The sequence below is a fragment of the Carcharodon carcharias genome, chromosome 15 (genome assembly GCF_017639515.1).
Source record: "Carcharodon carcharias isolate sCarCar2 chromosome 15, sCarCar2.pri, whole genome shotgun sequence".
Lineage (NCBI taxonomy): Eukaryota > Metazoa > Chordata > Chondrichthyes > Lamniformes > Lamnidae > Carcharodon > Carcharodon carcharias.
Window position 1 is genome coordinate 122,162,103 of NC_054481.1, and position 26,547 is coordinate 122,188,649.

At 45.3% G+C, this 26,547-nt stretch overlaps 1 protein-coding gene across 1 annotated transcript in view; it reads right to left on the reverse strand.

The window, feature by feature from the left end:
• Nucleotides 1-16,616: 16,616 nt before the first annotated feature.
• ttll10 (tubulin tyrosine ligase-like family, member 10) overlaps nt 16,617-26,547 on the reverse strand; it is a 91,937-nt gene continuing 82,006 nt past the window's right edge. The window contains exons 8-9 of the mRNA XM_041207011.1: nt 21,406-21,546; nt 16,617-16,772 (exon numbers count right to left, since the gene is read on the reverse strand). Coding sequence (XP_041062945.1) covers nt 16,617-16,772; nt 21,406-21,546 — 297 coding nt within the window. The remainder of the gene's footprint in view (nt 16,773-21,405; nt 21,547-26,547) is intronic.

Sequence of the window (26,547 nt, forward strand, 5' to 3'; positions counted from 1 at the left end):
CGAGGCCTCGATTTAATACCTCTTCTGAAAGTCAGCACCTCTGAAAGTCTAGCACTCCCTCAGCACTGCAATGAAGCACCTGCCCAGGTTATGTGCTCAAATCTCTGGATTACAACTTCAACCTGTGACCCATCTGACTCGAAAGCCAGAGTGGTATCATTGAGCCAAGGTTGGCATGCTTCAAGAGTCATTGGTACTCGATTCATTCAGGTGGCTTTTTCTCAATTCCTATTCCTGACCAGCTATCAGCAGCATACCGTCTGGTATAGTTCCCAGTGCCTGCATTAATGTTCTGCAAGCATTAAGCTTTGGACCTATAAAGTCCTGATCTCCAAATTATTCAGCAGAGAGACCAGGCAATCTGATGCTTTGTCCTGAAAGGTCTTTCTCCTCCTGTACCACCAGCAGTTCCTCTTGCTCATTCATACTCTGTAGGCTGGTGTACTTCCCTCTGGCTCATTCTCTAGCTTTGTTGGGGTGGGTATTTCTGAAGTGCTACTTGGGAAGTACGGGCTGAGTCGTGATGTCTGCAAAGCCACAATTGCCTGGCTCTTCCACAGCAACATCTCGAGGAAGAGAGGTCACAATCGTCACATGACTTCACATGTAACTTCGGTACAGGTGTCATGAGGTTTCACAACACGGTTTGCTGATGGTTAATGCTGGGTACAACAGTATGAGAAGGAAGAGAAGTAGATGCTCATCATACACTCAGAAATACAACTTTCCCTGCTATTTCTCCATTCCTGACACCCTTCATGGTTTCTCTCCCCTAAGCCACTGGGGTAGGTCACCACCCACACAGTTCTCTCTCTCTCTCTGGTGTTGGGGACTCTCTTTGTTTGAAAAAGAACACAGTCAGTGAGAATTACCTTTTGCCGCTAGGACATGTGGTAAAACCCAGGTATCTGCATTCAGACTAAAGAGTCTGATGCCAGGTGAATGTAACAATGATATTCGATGTGATATTTTTCGTTGTAAAGAAAGTGAAGATAAATTTTCAGGTGCAGGCCAGGGGCATCCAGGAATTGATGACAAACCATTAACGCACAGGGTGCTGGGAGGCTATTGTAAGTGGCAGACATTTCGAGTGCAGTAGATTCTTGGGGGACAGTGATTGCTTCTATCTGTAAACTTCAGCTCAATCCTCCAAAGCAGTGCTGCCCATTTCAGAACTCATGTAAAGCTTTGTTCACCCCTGCCCCCGCTGAATTACGGTGACTCCCAGTTAAGCAATGTGTCAGTTAGGGCAGATGGTGGTGAAGTAGTAATGTCATTAGACTAGTAATCCAGAGGCCCAGGTTAACACTCTGGGGACACAGGTTCAAACCCCACCACGGCAGCTGGTGGAATTTGAAGTCAATTAATAAAAAATCTGGAATATAAAGCTAGTTTCAGTAATGGTAACTGTGAAACTAGCATTGATCGTCTTAAAGACGCACCTGGGACGCTAATGTCCTTTAGGGAAGGAAATCTGCCATCCTTACCTGGTCTGGCCTACATGTGACCCCAGACCCACAACAACATGGTTGACTCTTAGCTGCCCTCTGAAATGGCCTGGCAAGACATTCAGCTCAAGGGCAGTTAGGGTTGGACAGCAAATGCAGGCCTTGCCAGTGACGCCCATGTCTCACAAAAGAATAAAAAAGAAAATTCTAACCCTGGTTTTCCCTCCCTGTGAAGCAGCTTGGGACATTTCACTACATTAAAAGCCCCAGACAATGTAGGGTGCTGTTCTCCTCCTTTGACTGATCTGGTAAAGCCGTTAATCGCCTGGCAATGTTTGGTTGAGCAGGGAATGGTGGGGTTATTTAACAATTAGTGACCTGGAAATATCCCTCTGGGCCATCCTCCTGGGAAGCTGGAATGTTTGGGACCACAAGAATATCACCCTCTTCTGCCTTTATGTCATGCCACAATATTACCACCAGGCAATCATGGAACTCACTTCCGACACTGACTACGATTTAGAAAATCAAACTTAACATATATAATATAGTGATAAAAACAAAAAAACTGCAGATGCTGGAAATCCAAAACAAAAGCAGAATTACCTGGAAAAACTCAGCAGGTCTGGCAGCATCAGCGGAGAAGAAAAGTGTTGACATTTCGAGTCCTCATGTTCTGTCGAAGGGTCATGAGGACTCGAAATGTCAACTCTTTTCTTCTCTGCCGATGCTGCCAGACCTGCTGAGTTTTTCCAGGTAATTCTGTTTTTGTTTTGTATATAATATAGTGTCTTGGGTCACTCTGAAGGGTTTCTTTTCGTGCGAATGGTAACTTTGATTCCCTGTATTTGGCAATTAAAACATTCCACATTAGAAGAGGCAGTTTAGCTGTTGGCACATTCACTTTGAATTTAAGACAGGGTAGAGATAGGAGGGAAGCTAAATTTCTGTTTGTCAGAATAAGCAGTGGTGATTTATTTTGTCTCGAGTGGCTTACAAATCTTTCAGAGTAGTTAATACTTTGAAGATCCGCCAGATGGCAGCAAGCAACTGCAATGTGAACCATGCGCCTGAGAAACAGCAAATTTAAAATTCCTTCCTCCCCCTCCTATCCCAGGCCAGGATGGTCACACATTGTCCTCCTTCATGCACATCCGTACCGAGCACACAATTCCAGCATCAGCGCAGTCAACGGCGAGCAGATCCTCAGGGCGAGATTTTTAGCTATCGGTTGCATGCTTCACTTTACTGAAAAACGTAAAATCAGCTCAAAGAGCCCTCGTATGTCAAAACTCGTGTTGTCAGCTTGTTACCGTTTCACAAGAACCAGATGGTCAAAATTCAACCAATCGAATGGATTGAAGAGTAGGCCTGGAGCCTGCTCAGGAGAGCCAAGCAATATGGGTTCAGGGTCAAGGCAGCAGATTCAGATCCAGCCAGCAACAACTTGCATTTATATGGCAGCTTTAACGGGGTACAGCATCCCATGGTGCTTCAGAAGGCCATTAAGAAATAACATTTTTTGACACCGAGCCAAATAAGAAGCCCCTGAAAGCTGGGTCAAAGAAACAGGTTTTAAGGTGTGTCTGAGAGGAGGAAAGAGAGGCGAAGAGGTCAAAGGGCGGGGAATTCCCATAGCTTGGGGCCCAGGCAGCTGGTGGATGGTGGAACAATGGAAGTCGGGGATGCGCAAGAGGCCAGAGTTGGATGAGAGCAGGGAGCTCAGAGGCTGGAGGGGAACCACAGAGATAGGGGAGAGTGAGGCCTTTGAGGGGTTTGAAAACAAGCATGAGAATTTTAGAATGAGGTATTCCCTTTTTCAATTACCGGTCATGTATGAGCACGAGGCCCGTTTTAAAATGCTCTGATGGCTATTGAGATTTGATATTTCCACTGGGGCTGAGTTTATTCTTGGCCTGTCCTGCTGCCGGTGAAACTGAGCAGGCTGTGCACCGCTCCCGTCTGCTTCCTATTTCTACTTCCAATCCCCCCCCCCACCCCCAACTCACTTCTGGCGATTATGTGAAGTAACCTATTTCGGCGAGGCCTAAAATGAAGGCGTGTGATGGCACACGCTATATTTGTGATAAGCACTAGACTCCCACATGCATTTCCTGGCAGCTGTCCTTGGATTAAAACCTCGATGCTGTAACATTCACTATAAATGGTTACTGAGCAAGTCTCCGCTGGGCGGGTGCAAATCGCAGTGGCAATGAATTCAATTTTTGTTTACACTTGTGCTGCTTTTAAATTGGTCAGTTTCTATCCTGTAAACCCTGTGACTGGTTGCAGAAGGGAAACTGTCCGTCTCAACATCCCCCACTTTGTCCAAAGGTCCTGACAAACCCCAGGAAAGCACAGGATTCCTGGGCGGGGTGACCGGAGGTAGGAGGTCACGTGTCGAACCCTCCAGGAATATGGCCAACCTGCGTTGGTGGAGGCCTTACACACATGGGAAATCAACCACCCACAATTTTCCCACAAAGTAGTTGAACTGAGGCCCAAACACTTTGACCAGGTCAAAAGAGCAACGTAGGCAAGGAACTACCAATGGATTAATGTGTCACTTAAAAGAAACAGACCAGAGGAATAACGGGTAAAAAGTTTGGCTAGAGTTACCACTAGTCCCAAGACCTGATGCAATCAATCCAATGTGAACGACCGATATTCATGAATGCTTTGAAGCTTTTGTGGTGTTACGCCAGCTTTTTAAAGTTTGTTGAAATTGATAAACTGCATCGATCACAGGACTGTCAAAATATTCTTAATCTCATCTCTCTTATCCACTTTCTTGCCTTTTGCTCCTCTCTGTGATCTTTTTTTTAACTCTTTCATGTTTTGTAAAATTCCCATCTGTGGCGAGTTGATTTTTCAGATTCAAGACCGAGAGAGTAAGATGGAGGTGGGACTATGGCAGAGTGCCTGTGTGCGGTGGTGACAATACACCTATAGTTTTCAAGAAGGATTTGCACTCCCCATATGGATGAAGGGTCAGCATCGTCTCCTTGGTGTTTTTTTTTTTTCTTTTCTTTTGCTTGCTTTGCCTCTCCGGCAAGATTTTGGACCACCAGTGGGAATTACTAGAATAAGGGACAGAATGCAATCCAGGCACTGGAGGTCTCATCCACTGGCTGGAGAGTTGGTGAGAGTCCTGCGTCACATCCCTCGGCAAGACCTGCTAGATTAAGAGTCAGTCAGACACATGAGCGGTCAGCAGTGGGCCCTCCCCAGGGTCAAGGACCCCATGAGCAGGTATCCTGCCCCCCTAGAGCTGCCGGCCAATCAGAGGCCAGCAGCTCCTGATTGCTGTGAGTGCCATTGGGGAAGTGGTTGTAACTGCCCACATCTCCTGTCCCATTAGCAAGGCATTAAGGCAATTGTCGGAGATATTCAACTGTTGGAGATGAACCATTAAGCCTAATCACTTGGACAATGGGACCCTGGCTAAGAGAGCTTCCCAGACATGATCCAATCAGACTACCCTTGGAATACAAGGACAATGACATTATTTGGGTCTCCTGGACAGCTGGAGGGGGAAAGTTACATGACAAGCTGAGCCTTTGTATGTTTTAAGCACGTTTTCTCTGCCAAACTGGGGACACACTGCTTGAGACCCAGAGAGAGAAGACCCGAGTGGGGTCCTTCCTGCCACTATCTTTCCCAACCCACATGGCAAGCTTTGAGCTCCGCTGACTGGCCATCCTGTGCTTTAAGAGATTTTTTAAAGGAATTCAACCCAGCATTACTGTCTCCAGAGGAACAGCCAACTCAGCCGTCTACCTCTTTAAATTGGAAGCATCAAGAACACCAAAGGAAAGTCACCAAACGCAGCCTGAATGCAACCAAGTCATCAAACGACAGACTGTATATTCAGCCTATCCTTCCCCACTCTGTGTGTGTGGGCTGAACGTACTTATTACTTTACTTAGCTCAGCTTAATTACCTCTTTCTTTGTATTTTTTCATTCCTGGGATGTGGGTGTCACTGGCTAGGCCAGAATTTATTGCCCAACAGCATTTTAAGAGTCAACCACATTGCTGGTGAGTCTGGAGTTTACCAGATAGAACAGCAGATTTCCAGTGAACCAGATTGCAATCGGCAATCGGACTGTTAATCTAGCAGATCCCAACAGCTGCCATGGTGGGATTTGAACCGGGTCCACAGGTCATTTACCCTGGTCTCTGGAATACCAATACCACTACGCCACCACCACCACCTCCCCTCCTATGTTAAACTCAAGAAAACCTGTCCAGTTGGTTCTTCTATAGTCACAGCGTGTAAACAGTTAAATTTTCACCAAATTAGCAAGTATATCCTTTTCAAAGCAAAAAAAAAGAACCTCCTGCAGTCAAACGAGGAGAAGGAAAAGAGAGGAGCCATTCGACACCCCCCCCCACCCCCCCCCCACCACTCCTCACCTGGGGGCAACAAAAGGGAAACCTGTCCCTCTCTCCTTCTGATTGCTGCACTTAGTGAGATGAGTTTAATCAGATCCAACCCAGCACCTCATTGGGATATCATCAACTGCAAATTTTACCTCTAAATCACACATCAGTCAGACTGGGACACATGGCAGTGACCTTTGTTGTTGCAAGGATCCCTGTCAAACGTTATTGTGGGAGCGGCCTCACTGCCAGAGCAGCTGTTGAAGAAGACGCAAACGTGACACGAGAAAAAAAAACCTTTTCACACAGCGAGTGGTTCGGGTCTGGAACGCACTGCCTGGAAGGGTGGTGGAGGCAGGTTCAATCGAAGCATTTGTGAGGGAATTAGATGATTGTTTGAATAGAAACAATGTGCAGAGGTATGGGGAAAAGGCAGGGCAATGGCATTAGGTTGTAAAGCTCATTTTGGAGAGCCGGTGCAGATACAGTGGGCCAAATGGCCTGCTTCTGTGCCGTTAAAATTCTGTGATATCACTTTTACCGGGCAATTAGGAATGAGCAATGTAGTTAGCCTTGCTCCATCCTGAGGGCAAATGTAAGAAAATTTTTGCTTTTGTTTCAGATTTCCAGCGTCCATAGCATTTTGCTTTTGTATAAGAAAAAGCTCCTCAGATATGGCTTTCAAAGCTCAAGGAACAGAAAAGGACGTTATATAACTGCAAAGAGTTGCAAGTTATTGATGTGGTATCTTCACCGATGGTGGTACTACGACTGATACCACAAGTACTCCCTGCAGGAAGCTTCATGCTAAATCCATTTGTTTGAGTAAACCTTTCCTCCCACTATGTTTCTGTATCCATTCCCTTATCGATTCCTCATGGCTTATTTAATCTCCTCCTGCACCCCGCATCGTACACCCCCACCCCTCAAAATACCTCTGAGATTTTTGCCACGTTAAAAGATCTGCATAAATGCAATAACATCAACCTGTATTTGTATGCCGCCTTTAAGGTAGTAAAACATCCCAAGACTCTTAATGCCACTTGCTGTTGTTGTTTTATGCTGTGGTGCAGAAGGAAGGTGCCTTCTGAGGCTGGAATTTAGGAACAACAAGGCAGAAGAGTCACAGTCGCTTATCCTCATTAAGGTTCGTGTGCATTATCTCGAGCATTATGCCACAAGATTGAAAGCAAAATTAAAAAAGCAAGTCACTTGGTTTCAAATGGTTTCCAACAGTAAATAAAAATATTTACTGGATGTTCAAAACCATTTCTACAAGTAAGTGATCACCAGATCTCAAGAACTTGCTAAATATTATTTAAGTCTACAGATTGTCATGGTCTCCAGGTTTATTAATCCAAACATTACGGATACAATAGCATGTGGAAAGTTTGGACTCTACTTGTTATACGTGGATTTAAACACCATGGTGACAGGAACAACATTCCCACAAAATAACTGACTGGCCATTCCCCGGTACCTAGTTTGGTGGCCATTGAGGACAAATCCTATCAATGCTCAAAACTGATTTCACCTATCTCTCTTTCTCTCTCATCAATTAGTTCGCAATTCTATATCATGATGTACTGAATTCCAAAATAAGAAATATATCCAAGGTTAGGCAGCCAGCTGCCTGAAGGTTCATCACAACTTTAACCATGTAGTACTACTATTGGGGAATGGCAAGACATTAATGAAAAGGATTGACTTGCAGTCACATAGCACCTTCCACAACCTCAGGATATCAGAAAGCCAATGAGGTCCTCTAGAAGTGTGGGCACTGTTATAATGTAGAAAACACAGCAGCCAATTTGCGCACAGCAAGCTCTTATAAAAGCAAAGGAATCATGAGCAGATAATCTATTGGAGTGATGTTGGTTGAGGGATAAATGTTGACCAGGACACTAGGGAGAACTAACTTGATCGTCTTCTAATGGTGCCACAGGATGTTTTGGATCAACTTGAGAGGGCAGATGGGCCTCTGTTTAATTTCTGAAAGGCTGCATCTTCAACAGTGCAAGCTTCCCTCAGTACTGCACTGAGGTGTCAGCCTGGATTATGTGCTCAAGTTTCTGGAGTGGGACTTCAGCCCAAAGCCTTCTGCATCAGAGGTGAGAGTGGTATCAACTGAGCAATGGCTGACACCTCAGGGTAATGTCCTCGACCCAGCCACCTTCAGCGCCTTCATCAATGACGTTCCCTCCATCATAAGGTCAGAAGTGGGGATGTTCGCTGATGATTGCACAGTGTTCAGCACCATTCACGACTCCTCAGATACTGAAGCAGTCCATGCCTAAATGCAGCAAGACCTGGACAATACCCAGGCTTGGGCTGACAAGTGGCAAGTAACATTCACACCACATAAGTGCCAGGCAGTGATCATCTCCAACAAGAGAGAATTTAACTCTCACCCCTTGACATTCAATGGCTTTACCATTGCTGAATCACCCATCCTGGGGGTTACCACTGACCAGAAACTGAACTGGACTAGCCATATAATTACTGTGGCTACAAGAGCATATCAAAGGTTATGAATACTGCAGCGAGTAACTCACATCCTGACTCCCCAAAGCCTGTCCACCATCTACAAGGCACAAGTCAGGAGTGTGATGGAATACTCCCCACTTGCCTGGATGAGTGCAGCTTCTACAACACTCAAGAAGCTTGACACCATCCAGGATAAAGCAGCCCCGCTTGATTGGCACCCCATCCACAAACATTCACTCTCTCTAGCACCAACACACAGTAGCAGCAGTGTGTACCATCTACAAGATGCACTGCAGGAACTAACCAAGGCTCCTTAGACAGCGCCTTCCAAACCCACGACCGCTTACATCTAGAAAGACAAGGGCAGCAGACACATGAGAACACCACCACCTGGAAGTTCCCCTCTAGGCCACTACAATTTGACTTGGAAATATGTCACTGTTCTTTCACTGTTGCTGGGTCCAAATCCTGGAAGTCCCCACCCCCCGCCCTAACAACACTGTGGGTGTACCTACACCACATAGACGGCAGCGGTGCAAGAAGGCAGCTCACCACCACCTTTTCAAGGGCAATTAGGGATAGGCAATAAATGCTGGCTTAGCTAGCGATGCCCACATCCAAGGAATGAATGAATAAAAAAAATAAAGAAGGTACCTAAAGATCTAATCACCTTTAGAAGACAGCTAGGGCTACACAAGGCATCTTCCTATATCATCCACCTGTAAAGACTGCTTTGTAGCCATAATGAAGGCATTTAGGACCATGTATCAGTGACACTTCATTACATGAAGTGGGAAAGGCCCAGAATTTATGTGTATGCTTCAATGGCCTCTCACTTGAATTTCAGATAACAAAATAAATGATAGCCATTCACTGGTTTGTTCCTCAGGGCAATGCCTTGACCAATCAGAGTCAAGCTGCCTGGTTTAATTTCAAACAATGCTTGGCAGCTGTCAGTCACCATTAACTGGTACATTCTCCATGGCAACGCCTCTACCAATCAGAGTCCCCTTGCCAACCAATCAGCAGTCTCTTCTCATACAGTATAAAGTTGTTGCTTCCCCTGACATTGTTATTCTTGTGATTATCCTGATGGGTGCAAGATGAAAAGCTTCGAAAAAATATCTTCTTTCAGCAATACAGGATTTTCATGGACACCATATACTGTTACATTCTCTGGGTTTACCTATAAAGGTATTGCAGTCACATTCAGACCTTCAACCATTGTATTATGTATCTTTATGATTTCACAGTCTAGGGCTGACATTATCCTAAAACCCATTTCTGGTGATCTGATGCATCAGCATCATTTCTAGTGGATCTCAGTGGTTCTAATGTGCCTTTAGAAGGCATCTAAAACCACACGGGACATCACCAGGACCTATATTAATCCCCATACCCCCAACAGAGGACAATGTTTAAAACAAAAGCCAGAGTCATGTATAAGGTGCCTGTTAGGGCCCACAGTACAGGACAGCAGGCCAAATCAGTAAGAGATATGACCAGGTAAGTCAAGAAGCCATGATCAGGTGATGCTTCACTCAAGACTGAAAACCCTGTAGATTCTAGGAGGAAAGCTGACTGGCAGTTGTATTATATTGAGGTCCTGGGTATCCCATTAGTTAAGTGATGGTTCTTTATCAATAAAGTATATTTGGCATTTTGTTCGTTTGTTGGTCTCATCTTCTTCCCAGGTGGTTGACCATCATGGATCTCCACCTCTGGCTGTCCTCACACAATCCTCACTTAGAGTTTAAGAGATGCAAATTTCTGCAGATCGTAATGCGAACAAAATATAACCAAGTAAGACAGCAAAGAATAGATCAGGTCTCCTGATGTATGTAGTATGACACTGATCTCTGTTTAGCTTTTATTTGTATTTTTTTACTTGGGTCTATTTTCCCTCACATGCTGTAGCTATCGCTGTCTAATTCAAAAACATTCCAAATTTTTTTTTAAAAAAAACAACTACCTTAGAATTGCAACTTTCTTTATGGGTATTTGGATGGGCTTTATCAGTTAAACATTAAAATTCCTGATACAACTATGGTTTTACAGAAGCCACGCACTGGTAGAATGTTTGGCCAGGCTTTGTGAACTTGTGTGAAAGACTATCAGTTAACTCCTGGTCTACACAGCTGTGTGTGTTATCTGCCTTTCAGGTATATTAAAGCACTGCCCTAACCCAGACCAGCCCTGTCAATTGTCTCTTTCAATTGTCATGTAAAAATGGACACTAATACTTTTGTCCTTTCCACTCTCAACAACTCCTCACCCCACCCCTCTGCCTAATGATGAGGCAGACAAATTATTAATCAAACATTGGAATAATCTCAGCCCCTCATTTCAAAACTGGCACTGTCGAAAAGCAAACGAAGGAACAAAGTCCTTTAATTAATCAGAAAGGATGTTTCAACGAACAGGTATCAGATCCTTCATTGTACTCTGGGATTACTCACTGCGCAGGGCTTACATACCAGTACCACAAGCTGCAATTTACTGAAACACGAGAGGGCTCCATTTCTAATTCATTGCCATTCCCTTTATTCCCATTCAATTACATGACAAGAGTATGCATTGTGCAGTGTTGTGCATACATTAATGCAATCCAAATAAATCCTGGCTGGGTCAGTGCTGTGTTACATGGTGCCATCTGCATGTGTTTGATTGGTCTGGGGACTGCTAGGCAACGAATTTAGAAGCTACCAAAAAAAAATCACTGTGACTAATGCAAACTATCGTCTCATTATTTTCTTTTCAAAAGAAATCCTTCAATAAAAGCCTGATAGTTGATATACCACAGCAGGTAAACCATGGAGGTACATTAAACAAAGCCATTTTAAGACCACTGCAACCATGCAGCTTTGGTTCAGTTACATTGGATTACTTATTATGACACATGGCCAAGAGTATGATGCAACAAACTGACACAAAGATAAAGCTGATGAGAAGCTGGGGTTTATGAAGTATAAACACTTTTTTTTGAAATGGTGATAAAATCCTATTAAAGTTTCACAATGACAGTGGTATTAAGTTTTTTCAAAGATACATTTCCTCTTGTTCACATGTTCCGTTCTTCTGACCTTTACTTGACATCTAGAGCAATTGCTCTTTAACTGGCCTCAGGAAGGTCTTGTGACCTTAATGGGGTTTGACAGGTTACACGGAGCTATTCCTTAGTAGCAGAATAATATATTGTGCATTACACACCATGAGCTCCTGAACACAACAGGAGGTTCACTGGTCTATGTGACGTTTATTTATTATGTATGTGTAACATATTGTACTCTCTTCAAAAATAAGTAGCAATATTCCTCAGCTTAAAATATTTGAACTGTAAAGATCCATTAAAGTCATACATAGAAACGCAGTAAAGTGTTGAATACTTTCAAGTCATTGTAAGAAGGTTGTAGAGACGGTAACCTTTTTATATTGAACACTGTTGGAAACTTGTTGGAACCATGAAAGATGCTTGACATCTGTATATTTATCGGATCACGTGCAATGTAGAATATATCTCCAGCACTCCCCCCACCCCCCACCTCATCACCCGCTCCCACCACCCAATCTTCCACTCTCCCCACTGAATCACTCACTCCCTCACTCTATTGCACAGTCCCCCTTCCTATCTCCTACCACCTCACCCAATCACCCACATTTGTCTTTGGTGATTGACCAGTGAAGTAATGACACTCTCCACCATAGAATGCCGAGGAATTTGTGAAAAGGGGTTTTTTTTTCCTCCAATTTAAATGGAATAGCGGGGCAGTAAAAAATGGGCACTGAAGAAAGGTGGTCACCTGCAAATCACCAATTTTGGCAGATCCCAATTTTGGCAAGTCCTTTGCAGGGAATAAGTTAAATGTAGCTTGAAGCATTCCCCATTTAAAAGTGGGAAAAAACATCACTAACAACAACTAGTATTTATGTAATGCCTTTAATCTATGAAAATGTCCCAAAGTGCTTCACAGGAGCTTTATTGAAAGAAATTTGACACTGAGCCCACATAAGGTGATATTAAGACAGGTGACCAAAAGCTTGGTCAAAAAGGTAGGTCTTGAAGAGCATCTTAAAGGACGAGAGAGAGTTAGAGAGATGGAGAGGGGATTCCAGAGTTAGTTGGCACTGCCAGCAATGATGGAGCGATAACAATTGGAAATGCACAGAGGTCTCGGAGGGTATTGAGAACAAGAGGGAGCGGGTTTTTTATCTGTCTTGATTTGTGACATAGGTGAGACACAGCAGGTGGAAATCATTTTTAAAAAGCATACAGCCAGAATGTTGGCTGTGGTATATATCGAAGGAATCAGTTATATTGTATATTTACAAATCTCCATGGAATGAGCTGAGACCGGCAGTCTACAGTTACACTGTTGGATCCTTTAATTGTCAATCACTGCCAAGAGGCGATGAAATTCTGTTTATTGGCTTCTAAATGACAGCTACATTTCAAAGTTATCAGAAAACATTAAAAAAATCAAAATAAGCTTCAGAAAGTGCTGGGATGGTCCTTTGTTACTATTATGTGGTCCACAGTCAGATCAACAACTTAAAAAATTGGTTTATATTTACTGGCTTTGTACTGAAGCATATCCAAAACTGGGATTGTAACTGATCTATAAAACACACTAGAGGCACAATATCAATGGAAAAAGCCTCCTCCAAGGGGATCCCTTGGCTTATTGGATTATATTACCTTAATGCATCTACACCTCCGTTCAGCTTAAAAATAAAGGAATTATAGGGCTCAATGAGGAAGCTGTGTCACTGTGAATCGCTTAGTATTTATGATTCATTGTACTTAACTCCAGAATCCTTTTCCCTGAAAGATCATTTGTAATTCATTCTTACTTAAGGTTGCCTAATGGTTACAGTGCAAAACAGCAGGTAAAACACCTGGTATAAACTTCTTATTTCTCTGCACTATGTCCATCTAAGGAACAGGTGACTTGCTTCCAAAGCTCTGTTGTCACCACACTAACAGTTGGTAGTAACCATGCAAGAACAAGTAAAAGCAGCTGTCCCTCCATAGTTGAAGGGCCTCATCAACACAAAGCACTTTACAATGCTAGGAGGTCCAATGTAAGCAACCTGCTATGCGGGAAAGTACTTGTCTTACCTTGCCCACAACATAGCATGTTGAAACCTCAGTGTATCACTTCAGTTCAGTGTATATCCATAACCTTCAAGACATTTAGTTTACTGCTGGCACTTGATAATATCGCCTCATCTTCGCCAGATATGTCAGAGGTAGTTAGGTGAAGAACATAATTAGGTTCAGAATAAATCTCCCCCAACAATATGCCATAGTGACAAAATCAGAAGAGAGAGACTGGCAGGAAGGCCAGTAACAAGATTTAAACTAATTGGCAAAAAAGCCAGGTGGGAGATGTGGAGTAATTTTTTTACGCAGCAAGATGTTATGATCAAGATGCACTTCCTGCCAGGGTGGTGGAGGTGGTAACTTCCAAAAGGGAATTGGATACACACTTGAAAAGGGAAAAAAAATGGCAGGAATACAGGGAAAGAGCAAGGGAGTGGCATTATTATCAAGTGCTAACAGTGTTGAACTGAAGAAATGGGGAACTGAGCGTGCACTGTCCTTTCAACTGGGAGATCTGGACTCACATCTGTGGATGGAATTCTCTTCTATCTGCTCAGCCTGTGGCTCTTACATGAAACAAATCTGGGAGGTTTCAGTTCAGCTCATGGTGGGATTATGGACGCGGCATAATTCTGCACCTACCTGGGCACTGAATTGCCAACATCGCAACAGAGGACAGAACATGATTGGTGACGAAAAGTGAGAAAATTACATTGGCACAGTGTTTTAGATTCATACAGTGCAGAAGGTGATGGGAGTGGGAACTCTGATGGATCTTTTCCCTGCCAGCATACAGTGTCCCTGTGAGATAAGCTAACATAACACAGCTGGGGTCAAAGCCTCCAATGCTGTCGTTGGTGGTCCCGTGGAATTGAGAATGACGTCTGTCAGGCTCGGTGAATGAAGAGCACAATGCTGGATCCACATGTTCTTCTGCAGTGGGGGAACGTCATTGTGCAAGGGAGTGGAAATCGCTGCCCTGGGCTGGCTTCCTTCTCCTTCCTCTGCCGCTGCCATTCTGCCTCGCTGTCAAGTCGCTGAGCCTCAAAGAGGCTTGTGCCTCGGAGGACCAGGTGGTGCCATGCTGAGCAATCAGCAGCATCCTCCTCCCAATCAGTGGTGTAATGTCTCCGTGTTTTAGGGCAACCTTGAGGGTATCTTTATACCTTTTCCTTTGGCCATCCTTTGAGCATTGGGCAACAGAGAGCTGTGAGAAGAGAACCTGCCGAGGGAGGTGGTTTTCGGGCACCCGGACACAATGGCCCATCCATGGGAGTTGGTTCTGCAGGAGCAGGGATTCAATGCTAGTAGACACAGCTTCATGGAGGACGCTCGTGTTAGTCTGGCAGTCCTCCTATATGATCCCCAGGATTTGACGCCAGCACCACTGATGGAAGCTCTCAAGGATCTTAATGTGGCATCAGTAGACAGTCCATGTTTCGCTGCAGTAGTGGAGGGTGGGCAACACAACAGCCTTATAAACCAGAACCTTTCTTGACTTCCAAAGGTTCCTATTGTCAAAGACATGTTGGCGCAGCTTGAAGGCGGCAGCGTTGGCACAGTGGACTTGGTGTTGGACTTCATCATCAATGGCAGTCCCTTGGGAGAGGTGGCTGCCGAGATAAAGGAAAAGCTACAAATATTCCAGAGCCACCCCATCTATGTGGATGATGCGAGGGATGCTCAACAGGCCCAGGGAGGCTGGCGATGGACATTCATCTTGGTGATGTTTAAGGACAGGCCAAGCATCTTGTACGAGGTGTTGAAGAGTCAAACGTCCATTGCCTGTCCTGTACAGAGTGAGCCATCACACAGCAGTCGCCCGCAAATTGAAGGTTGTGGATGTCCCTGGTGGTGAGTTTTGTTTTTGCCCAGAAGCGACCAAGGTTGGAGTGCTTCCTGTCCAGATGATACTGAATGCAGACACCAGGTGGTAGGTCATCTCAGATGAGATGGTCAGGTAAATGGTGAACAAGGCGGGGACGATCACACAACCTTGTTTGACTCCGGTCCGGGTGTGAAAGGCGGATCTTCCGCTCAGGATGGTGGCGGCCATGTTGTCATGCAGGAGTCTCAGGATGATGACAAACTTCAACAGGCATCCAAAGTGTTGGAGGACGAGCCCTAGAGCTTCACGATTTAAAAAATCAACCGCCTTCGTCAGAACAAAGAAGGCAGGGAACAATTCTTGATTTTGCTCCTGGATTTATTTTTTTTTGGATCTGTCTAGCCACAAAGACCATGTCCGCAGTACCCCGGGATGGTCGGAAGTCACGCTGGGTTTCTGGAAGGATTTCCTCAGCGACCAGACAATGGTGGTTCAGGAGAATGCGGGCCAGGATCTTAACCGTGGTGGACAGAAGGGAAATCCCCCTGTAGCTTTTACAATCAGGTTTGTCCCCCTTCTTGTGGATAGTATTGATGGTCACGTTCTTGAGATCCCGGAGGATGTCCTTTTCATCCCAGAGGTGGAGGATGCGCTAGTGGAATCATGACATGAGCTAATGTCTGCCAGCATGGTAGACCTCTGTGGGTGTACCATCTGGCCCAAAAGCTTTTCTGGTTTTCATCAGTTGGATGGTCCTCTTAAGCTCACTGATGGTTGGTGGATCGCCGAAGGAATCCCCCACAGGGTGTTGTAGGACGATTTGGAGTGTCTCCTCCGAAAGGGCGGAGTCCTGATTTAGGATAAGCTAACTTAGCACAGCTGGGATCAAGGCCTTTACTGGTACACATGGCTCTGATCCACATTTGTGACTGTCTTTATTAACTGAGCTAGCTTAATCTTGACTCTTATTCAAACTGTGACTGAATTGGTACTAAATTTACAGTATTATACACATTTGCTTTGTGTAATCTATATATAGGTCATACCAAGCATGTTTGAAGATTTATTCTTGGGATCTGAGCATCATTGAAAAGACCAGGATTTATTGTGCATCCCTAGTTGCCTAGCTTATGATACAGCTGAGCAGCTCACTTGGTCAATTCAGAAGATTACTAAGAGCCAACAATGTTGCCCAGAAACATGGGCAAGCATTTTTTTGAAAGAACTGAATTAAAATTCTCAAACTGCCATGGTGGGATTTGAGCTCAAATTCTCTGGACTATTAGTCAGTAGTGTAACCATTACGCTACTGTACCCAATGTACCATTAAAGTCATCTTCGGATCAATTCAAATACACCTATACTTAACTAAATGGATAGTTGAAGAGAATTAAAAATACAGTCACCTTGAAATTTTGATCAATCATAATGTCAAAACCCAGAAGGTCAAAGTAGCCCAGTTTATTACCAAGCCTGGCCTTGGTGGCAATGAAGCACTGTGTCATGATCTGTTGCACTCTCTTCTGCAAGAAAACGTTAAAGCTATTAATTACCTTTGCAGTCAGACAAGATTCTTTGTCACACAGTCTATAATTTTGTTTTCATTTGAGGGAATGCTCAAGTGCAACAGACATTCCTCTTGTTCCCCCAATCCCTTCCCCTTCCTGTCCTTTTAGTTCCACATCTCTCAGTTCAAATTTTACTCTGTCAAGCAATGAAGAATCTAATCCACTTTTATATTATGGCTCAGTTTTTAACACGCTGGGTTCACATTGTCTGAGATCATTTCATGCCTCACCAGAGCCCGGTGAGGAGACTGAATTAACTTTGCTTCACTCAACTGAACCTGAACACTCAGAAATGCAGGGCCAGTGATAACCCATTGGTCACTGATAGCCCACCAGCCAGTTATAACCCACTAGCCACTGATAAGCCAGCCATAAGTTGAACAATGTCAGTATTTCATTGCCCAAGCAAAACTTGGGGAAAAAAATTCCTGTTGTAAATAGTGGTGATGCTCAAGGGCACACAATATACTAGCAGATCGAGCAAAAGCTTACATACAACAATTACACCATTTAAAATCATCATAAATCACAAAAAGTAAACATACTGATCAGGATTCATTGTTAGTTTGGATATATCAAACTTTAGGTAAGATTTGGTTTTGTTACAAACATTGAAATACATAGACTGGTCCCAAAATGTTCTCTAAAATGTAAAAGCAGTTTAATCTCATTTAAGAAGAAGATTGATAGTCGGTAAGTTGATTGGATCATTGTAATCAGTGATTGAGTGTAGAAGAATAGCTGCATAGTTAGTGAAAGTCAGAATACAGGATTTTAGGGGATGAAAATAGAAAATGCTAGAAATACTTGGCAGGAAGCACCTGTGGAAACAGAAACAGTTAACATTACAGGTCAACGATGAGATTTGATGAAAGGTCATGACCTGAAACGTTAACTCTGTTTTCCTCTTCACAGACGCGGCCAGACCTGCTGAGTATTCCCCGCAATTTCTAGTTTTATTTCGGATCCCCAGCATCCGCAGAATTTCGCTTTGATATTCATCTTTGAAGAGGTCTTGTCAGATCGGGAGCACCATCAGGACACCGTGCATCAGGAAATGCCAGCAAGAAAGCAAAGAACCAAAATGAGGAAGTTTGTGACCTGTATCAGAACTGGGAAAATCTACGTGCAACGTTGTGTTAAATTACAGCACACACCCCAAGCGAGGCCAAGTACTCTCATCGATCGTAAAGAACAGTGTGTGCAGAAATTAAGAAAACCAAAATTTCCAATCAATAGGAATTGCTGTAAGGACCTGAGGAACAGTTATTACGACAGGTTTTGGGAGATAAACCATTTTAAGAGAAGGGTCATGAGGACTCGAAACGTCAACTCTTTTCTTCTCCGCCGATGCTGCCAGACCTGCTGAGTTTTTCCAGGTAATTCTGTTTTTGTTTTGGGTTTCCAGCATCCGCAGTTTTTTGTTTTTATTATCTTAAGTGAGGACTGCCTCTGTTCGCTGGGTCTGATTATAAATGTTGACCTTTTTTCCAGAAACAATGTACTGCTCCCCCAATGACACAGCGCGGAGGTTATACTGAATTTTACGGAACAGCCAGTACAAAGAGCGGAATTTTCCCTGCCCGTTGGTGGCGGGTGTGAGCGGACAATATGGCGGGATCAGTTTCACGACAGCAGGAAGGCAGGTCGCAATTGTCCGCTCAGCCCGCTGATGGCAGGCTGCATTTCCCACCATCGATCGTCAGGAACCTCATTGTAATACATCAGCATGTCATTATCGGGCCTTCCCGCTATGCCCTCGCATCCCCACTGGATCGTCCATTCCACGTCGGCGGGAAAGCACGCTGACATGTTTCACAACAGCACAGAGACGGCGTGAACTTGGTGGCCTGCACTTTGGGTGAACTGGAGGCGGGTGCACAACAACAACGTTCTGCAGAGCTCGCCAGGGTCGCCTGTTGCTTTGCAGGCTTCAGGGTGCCGGGGGAGTGGGGGGAAGGGGGGGTGGGGGGGGTGGGGGGGTGGGGGGTGCGGTGGCTGAGTCAAGTGCTGCCCTGCCCGACTGGGGGGCGGGAGAAGGGTGGGGGAATGAGGGGACAAGCACAGCCCTGCCTCTGAGGTGACTTTTGAGGGTAAGGGGGAGCCGTGGTGACGGATCTTCAGGGAGGTTGTCTCCAGATTCCTCCAGAGGTTTCTTCAGGGCTTGATTGGAGGCCCTGGGTCATGGACTCTGTCGGCTGTTTGGCAGATGTGCCTGCAAAAGCAAGAAGAGATACTTAGTGCATGGCAGCGGCCTGTGAAAGAGGACACATCACTCACAGCATGGTGGTCTCTGATGGATGTTGCACTGCTGGATCCTCACTTGGTAGAGCAGCGCCAATCTCACCGTCAGCACAGGACCAGTCCAGATCCTCGCCAGCCACCTGGATGGCTCTGTTTTCAAAGTCTGTGAGGACCTTGATTTCAGGCCTTCCTCCACCAGCCTGCGACCTCTCTCTCTTGTTGTGTGCCAGCTTGTCCTGCACAGATAGAGGTGGAGAGAGTGTAAGCAGGACACTTGTCAGGCCAGATAAAAAGTATGCCTGGCTTGTGCAGGTGTTGAGTGGCCCCATGTATGGGATGAGGGCAATGATGGTGAGTGTGAGAGTGTGAATGGTGATGTCCCTTGAACCGGCAGTGAGTGAGATCCCTGTGGGTGTGCGATGGGTTTGCGAGTGCACGAGTTGAGTGATGAGAGAGTGACTCACCCTGGTGGAACGGAGGAGATCATTCATCCTCTTGCTGTCCTTGTGGGTGGCTGTACTCTTTTGTAGGGCTTTGGCAATGACCACCACTGCCACCACCTCCCAAGCCAGATTAGTGCTGCCGCTGCCTATCCTGCAGCCAGAGCTGGGGTAGAGGACACCCCGGCAGCCTCCAGGGCATCCAAAAGTCGCTCGAAAGACGCGTCGCTGAACCTGGGGGCTGGAGTCTTCTTCAGTTTCAAGGCCAAGTCTTCCGTGCAGCATTGGTGAGCTGGAAGCACTGAGATGTGTGCTTGCGGCTGGACTTTAAACATGGTGCCCGGCGTGATGCAGCGCCAGGGCGATGGCAGATGGACGAATGACAGCCCACCCGCCATGGAAACGGCATGTTTCCCGGGAATGCCAATAAATAATGAGGTGAGTTTGGGACAATACAGCGTGAAAACCTGCCATGGCGGCCATTGCTTAAAACATTGTTTTACCCGCCCGCTACAGCACTTGGTGCAAATTTGGTAAGGTTCCACCCAAAGGGTTGATTCCTGGGCTGTCCTGCATTACCTGATGTTAACTAAGGGAACACTGAGATATCACAATTGACCCCTCTGGCCCTGGGTCAAGGGAGAGGGTAAAAAATCATGGGTCTTTGCTGGTCCATATAATTGAGTATCACACGTGAAGCAAAATATAAGGTAAATCCAATGAAGAATTCGGGAGAGATTACTTTACCCCGAGAGTGGTTAGAAAGTGTAACTCACTCCACATGTAGTAGAATAGCACAACTGAGTTTCAGGGAAAGTAAATACATGGGGAAGAAATGGGACCATTATATAGTACTGCAGCAAAGTCCCCCCTCAAGTTATGCTGAAAATGGCTTCGTCACCCATCCATAAAAATTAAATTGTTCAGACTTCAGGCACAGGGGCAATATCGATGGGCAGGCAGATCCAAATTAATTAACAGCCTCACTGTCTAGGACTACCCAGAGAAGTACAGGAGGTTCAGCAAGATACCCATGGAACTGTAACCCAGCACGGGCTTTGCTGAGAAAGGTGGAGAAGGACTTCCCCAAAGGGGAAGGAAGAGAGATAAAGGGCAAATCAAGCCAAATTAAACCCTCCAAATGGCTGCCTTGGATCTAGTAGAAGACTCCCCTGGTCTTTCAACCCAGGAAAGGCAAGTGACAGGTCAGGTCAGAACTTCTAGTGGGGAGGTTAAGAAAAATAAGTATAACCTGATAAAAATCTTTCAATTATTTTGATTTTTTAATAAATTAAAACCCTGTAGCATCAAGTTTTTCTTCAGTCACAGAATGGTTGCAGCACAGAAGGTCATTCAGCCCATCGTGTCTGTGCTGGTTCTCTGAAAGAGCAATTCACCTAGTGCCACTCCCCCCACCTTCTCCCTGTAACCCTGCACATTCTTCCTTTCCAGATAATAATCCAATTCTCTCTTGAATGCCTCGATTGAACCTGCCTCCACCATCTCAGGCAGTGCATTCCAGATCCTAACCACTCGCTGCGTGAAAAGGTTTTCCCTCATGTCATCATCACTTCTTTCACAAATTACCTTAAATCCATAGACTTGAGAAACTATTTATCACTATAGGTTTTGTTGCATTATAGAGTACATAGTTCTGAACTAAGCTTATTCTATTATGGACACTTTCTCTAATACAAATCAGTTTCTGAGATATGATACTCTGATCATGTTTGTTAAGAAGCCTGTTGATCTGAGCAAATACACTGTAATCAAAATGTCACCATGGTAACATAGGGACCTCATGCTATCTTTAATCAGTAGGCCTGTGTATCTCAATCCTCCAGTGGTGAGAGGGCTCCGACTGAGCCTCGTTCTGTTAATTAGAAGCAGCACAAACTTACCGTAAAAACAGTGAAGACCCAGTCCCTGGGGAGATGCTTTGCTTCCATATACTTCTCATTAATATAGTCATTCAAACGCTCCATGGACCAGATTGTGTCCTCCTTCATCTCACTGTACAGGGGGTTCTTTTTCTGTACAAACTGTGAATAAGATAGTGCAAAGCTGCAATTAATGGAATAAAACTCCATCTCCCAAGGGTTAGGCGGCGGGGTGGGGGGGGGTGGGGTGTGGGGGGGGGGGGAGCAGGTGGAATGACACCAGGCCCTGAGATTACAGGAAAGGACGATTAAATACAAAGTGATTAGTTCAGAGCAAAAGCAACTAACACATCTTAAGTGAAGAAGCTTTTTAAAACTTAAAACTCTCTGTCAGGAAAATAACAAAAAGCATTTCTGTGGAGGAACCATTCCCAAAGAACCAAGATTGAATGCAGGACTTAACAATGTCCGATATAACTTGGTTAAATCGCGTGCTACAGATTATTTTAAAATCACCTAATGGCTTCCTGGGGCGGGGGTGGGGGGGGGGAGGCTGATGCTGCTGCAGATGTTGCCTGTGCTAGATGAAAGAAGTCAGAGGGATAGTACTCGAGGGCATTGGTGATCCTTACTGACGCTGCAGGGTCTGTGTTGTTGGCCATAGGTTATGTGAAAGCAGGTGGTGAAGTTCTGCAACCTGTATTCCCCAGCTACTGCCTGCCCCTGTCAAGAAGGTTGACAGCATGTTGGAAGTTGTGGATAACCTGCCTCTAGTGCCATCCGACAACCTTGTCCGTTCAGCTGCACTGAAAGCAAACCCCATTCTCTATCGGCATGTGGCAGCACAGGTGCTGCAGGTTAAGAGATCAGTTCCCATCCTACAAGGGCCTGGATGATGTTTGACAAGCTTTTTGAAATAGGTATAAATAGTACACAACACCTGCAAAAAACTGCAGATTTCCATCCTTCCCCCCAACTCCACTTTGCATTGTTAATGAAGTATCACACATTCTAGTAAAAGCCACGAGAACTTGGGCTGCTACAAGTTGTCTCAGACATGAGTGAAGCAGCCATAGCTTCTGTTTATTTACACATCTTTTCAGTCGCTGTCCAAGCACAGGAAGTATCAGATCAAAGGAATTAACATTTAATCAATAAAGCCGATATATTGTTGTGCGCTGTTTACTGGAATGATACCAGAACTGAGAAGTTTACATATCAGGAAAGATTGAACAAGCTGGGGCTTTTTCCCCTTGAAAAGAGAAAGTTGGGAGGGTGTTTAAGATTAGGAAAGGGCTTGATAGCATAAATGTAGATTTCACTTGTTGGGAGTCCAAAACTAGAGGCCACGAATATAAGATAGTCATTAATTCAATAAGGAATTCAGGAGAAACCTTTTTTATGCAGAGAATGGTTAGAATACGGAACTTGCTACCACACAGAGTAGTTTAAGTGAAAAGCAGAGATCCTTTTTGGGGGAAGCTAGATTAGCACATGGGGAGAAAGGAATAGATTATGCTGATAGGGTTAGATGAAGAAAGATGAGAGGAACATTTTCTATGCTGCACATTCTATGTAATTCCACGTATTCACCCATAATGCAATACTTGAAACTAAAAAGGAGACCCTGCCAGTTCACATGTTACCACTAAGCTTTGTTCTTCAGTCCAATAATTTTTTACACAAATAAACCTTCCTAATAGTGCAGAGAAAAAATTCAGATCTTTAAACATGAACTATACCTCATTACTGTATTAGTATTTATATACTAGGAAATTACCCTTGCCCTGGCATTACTGAATACCTGTTTTAATATATAAAATATTGCGACAGATTTGGGAAAGAGATGTCAGAGCCTTATTCCATAGAAGTACTGAGCTAGCTTGGACACCGTGACAGTTTACACTGCAAAACCTAAAGGGGAATGTTGACAGAAAAGCATGACAACAGAAAATACGGTTTATGGGCAGGAAGTGCGAGATTTTTAGTAATTATATAGATAGTAAAACAATTGCATCTAGTGTGCACTCCAGCAAACATTGCATTTCCTTTCTGCAACACTTTGTGCCACATTTTGTTGACAGAGTTACAGATTCTCTGAATCAGCGCGAGCCACGTTGTGGGCGAGTTGCCAATTAATCAACGTTAACATCGTATCAGTTCAGCACATTATTGTCAAATTGGCATTAGAGGATTAATTAATATTAATACAATCACTAGGTTCACTTGCACTCTGGTTTTTTGGGAAGCGACTCTCCAGTTAAGCTATTTCAGAATCCCTGATCCAACACTGATACTGACAGTCTGTGGCCAGGATTTTCCGGACCCCTCACGGGGGGATCTGCCAGGAGAGACTCAGCAGCCCAGCCAAAAGTCCATTGGTGGCTCAGTAATATGAAGCAATGCGGAAAACGGTCACAGCTTCATTTCCCTGTCTGTGCTGAGTCAGCAGTGTGACGGGATGACAATAGGAATGCTGCAGTTAGGCATCGTGTCGTATTTCCCACGCACACTAAAACAAGAGATGCCAGTGTTAGTTCTTCCTATTCAAATTGGGCACTGAGTACTGCCAGGAACATGTCTACCTGCGGTCAGTCAGGTGCACAGTAAATTTACCCTCGCCAAACAAACCTTAACTCCAGAATAAAAGCAAAACACTGCGGATGCTAGAGACCCGAAATAAAATCAGAAAGCGCTGGAAAAGCTCAGCAGGCCAGGCAGCATCAGTGGAGAGAGAGAAACAGTTAACGTTTCAGGTTCAATACGACGGGACCCGAAACGCTAACTCTGTTTCTCTCTCCACAGATGCTGCCAGACCTGCTGAGTTTTTCCAGCGCTGTTTGAGCCTTAACTCCATGCCTTGTAGAGATTTGCTTGGTCAGCAGCAAATGATACTAAAGCATTGGAATGGATCTTTTTATTGCAACAAAATTGTTAATATGACAGGAAAACACTCGGAGAAGTCCTGCAGTAACCTTTCGAAGGGTTAAATACAGAAAAATAGATTCCGAATGACAAGGGGTGGGTTGGGTGCAGAGTTTTAGAAAAGATTGTCAACAGCTGCCGGCGGGGGTATTTTTAGCCCCCTCTCAGGGGTTGCGGGGTAATTTACACAATGCTAATGAACACCTGCCTTGAATTCAGCTGGGTTGCCTGCTCTCACCTGAGCAGGTAAAATCCCCTGTGCACTGCCTAACTACATGAACAAACAAGCAGTAAAGAAACAACAAACTCCTCGCGGTAACTGCAGTAATGCATATAGGATTCTCAAACGTTCAAGTCCAACGGAGCACGTATAAGATGATGAAACACGGGGCAGCATGCATTGTATGGGAGACATGGACGGCTGCTCCCCAACCCGCCCCAACCGGACCCCCTCCCCCCACACGCCCTCTCCAATCCCCCTACGCTGCCCCACCCCCCCCCACTCCACCATTGCCCCCCCACCACCACCACCACCACCCCACCCCCCGGAAGCAAAGTCGCCGTGGAGCCAATCTGCTCCATGCCAGCCCACCCCATAGCCATAAAGCACTGTGGGTGGGCTAAACAGGGCCAGCGTGGGACCCCCTGCCCTCGGGAGCTACCGGCCGATCCAATTGGTCAGCAGCTCCGTCAGTCCCAGCGGCGCCAAGGGTGCATTAGCGGGTGCTGCCAGGAGTGCAACGAGAAAACAGTAGAAGCCCATTGGATCCCCGGAGACAGGTAAATCCGGGGCCTTCAGCAGGTAGGGTTTGGGCAGATTCGGGAGGGGGGTGGGTGTGGTGGGTTTAAGGCAACCGGCGGGAAGGAAGAAAGGGGAAGGGGTACTATCTTAGGGGAGGGGCCGCCATCCGATCCACCAAGGACAGCCTCCAATGATAGAACAGCCCCTTCCTACCCGCCCTTTGAAGCCCTTTAAAAAAAATCGGTCTGCCCACTCCCGCCCGATTGCTCACGGCAACCGGTTTTAGGCATGGGCAGCATCTTATCGAGGTCAATTGCCTGGTTAACCAGCCTAATTGACCCTTGATTATCTATTCAAATATGGCGGGCAGGCTGGTGATTTTGGCATCCGCCCACATTACTATGAAGGTGCGCTTGGGGGTGGGTGGGAAGATGGATGGGTGGGCATCCGCCCTATTTTATGTGCCCCCCCCCCCCCCACCAAAAACACACCCGGCAGGGGCATGTAAAAGGCAGCCCACAATTTAAGTCCTTATATAATTTGTACTCCCTCTAACCTGATGCTTGGTGTTGGGTTCCTTGCTCCTTTGCTATGTTTTTCTACTTTTTGACTAACCTGAATGCAATGGAATTTTTCCATGTGCGGCAAGATTGGGTGAGTGGTGTTGTGTGATGCCTCCATGGTGCAAAAGCTTTCTGAATTCAGACAGGAAGTATGCCCAATCTAAAAGCAGAAAGTGTTAGAAATACTCAGCAGGTCAGGCAGCATCCATGGAGGAGAAACAGAGGTAACGTGTTATGTTGGCTATCCATCGCTAGCGTGGATGAGTGTCTTCCATGAGTCCGAAGATGGCTGATAAAGACTCCTGCACGTGACATATTTTAGCGTGGAGAAACTGGTGTACGCCAGCTTCCACACTTGCCTTGATAGAATGAAATCTTGACCCAATGGTAAGGAAACCAGATGATTGGAGGTTTCCCTCTGCTGCAGCCTTTGTCTGCCAGAGCAACCATTGAAATATTCCAAATGGTACATCTTCCTCCGCCTATTCTATCGTTGAGAGCTGGTTTGCCAGAGCCCTGTCTGCTGTGTATTTCTAAGGTTCCTAACAGGCCTTCACAGTAACCAAAGCAGCCCAGGACACAAGGAGTCCCATCGTACTTCACCCTGTTTTGATCAGCTCTTTCTTACTCATTGTCCAGGTTCTGTGCTGCGGGTGAGGGGGTGGACTGCTTGAAGTTACTTTTTTTAAATTCATTCATGGGATATGGGCTTCACTGGCTGGGCCAGCATTTATTGTCCATCCCTAATTGCCCTTGAGAAGATGGTGATGAGCTGCCTTCCTGAACCGCTGCAGTCCATGTGGTGTAGGTACACCCACAGTGCTGTTAGGGAGGGAGCTCCAGGATTTTGATCCAGCGACAGTGAAGGAACGGCAATATATTTCCAAGTCTCGATGGTGAGTGGCTTGGAGGGAAACTTCCAGGTGGTGGTGT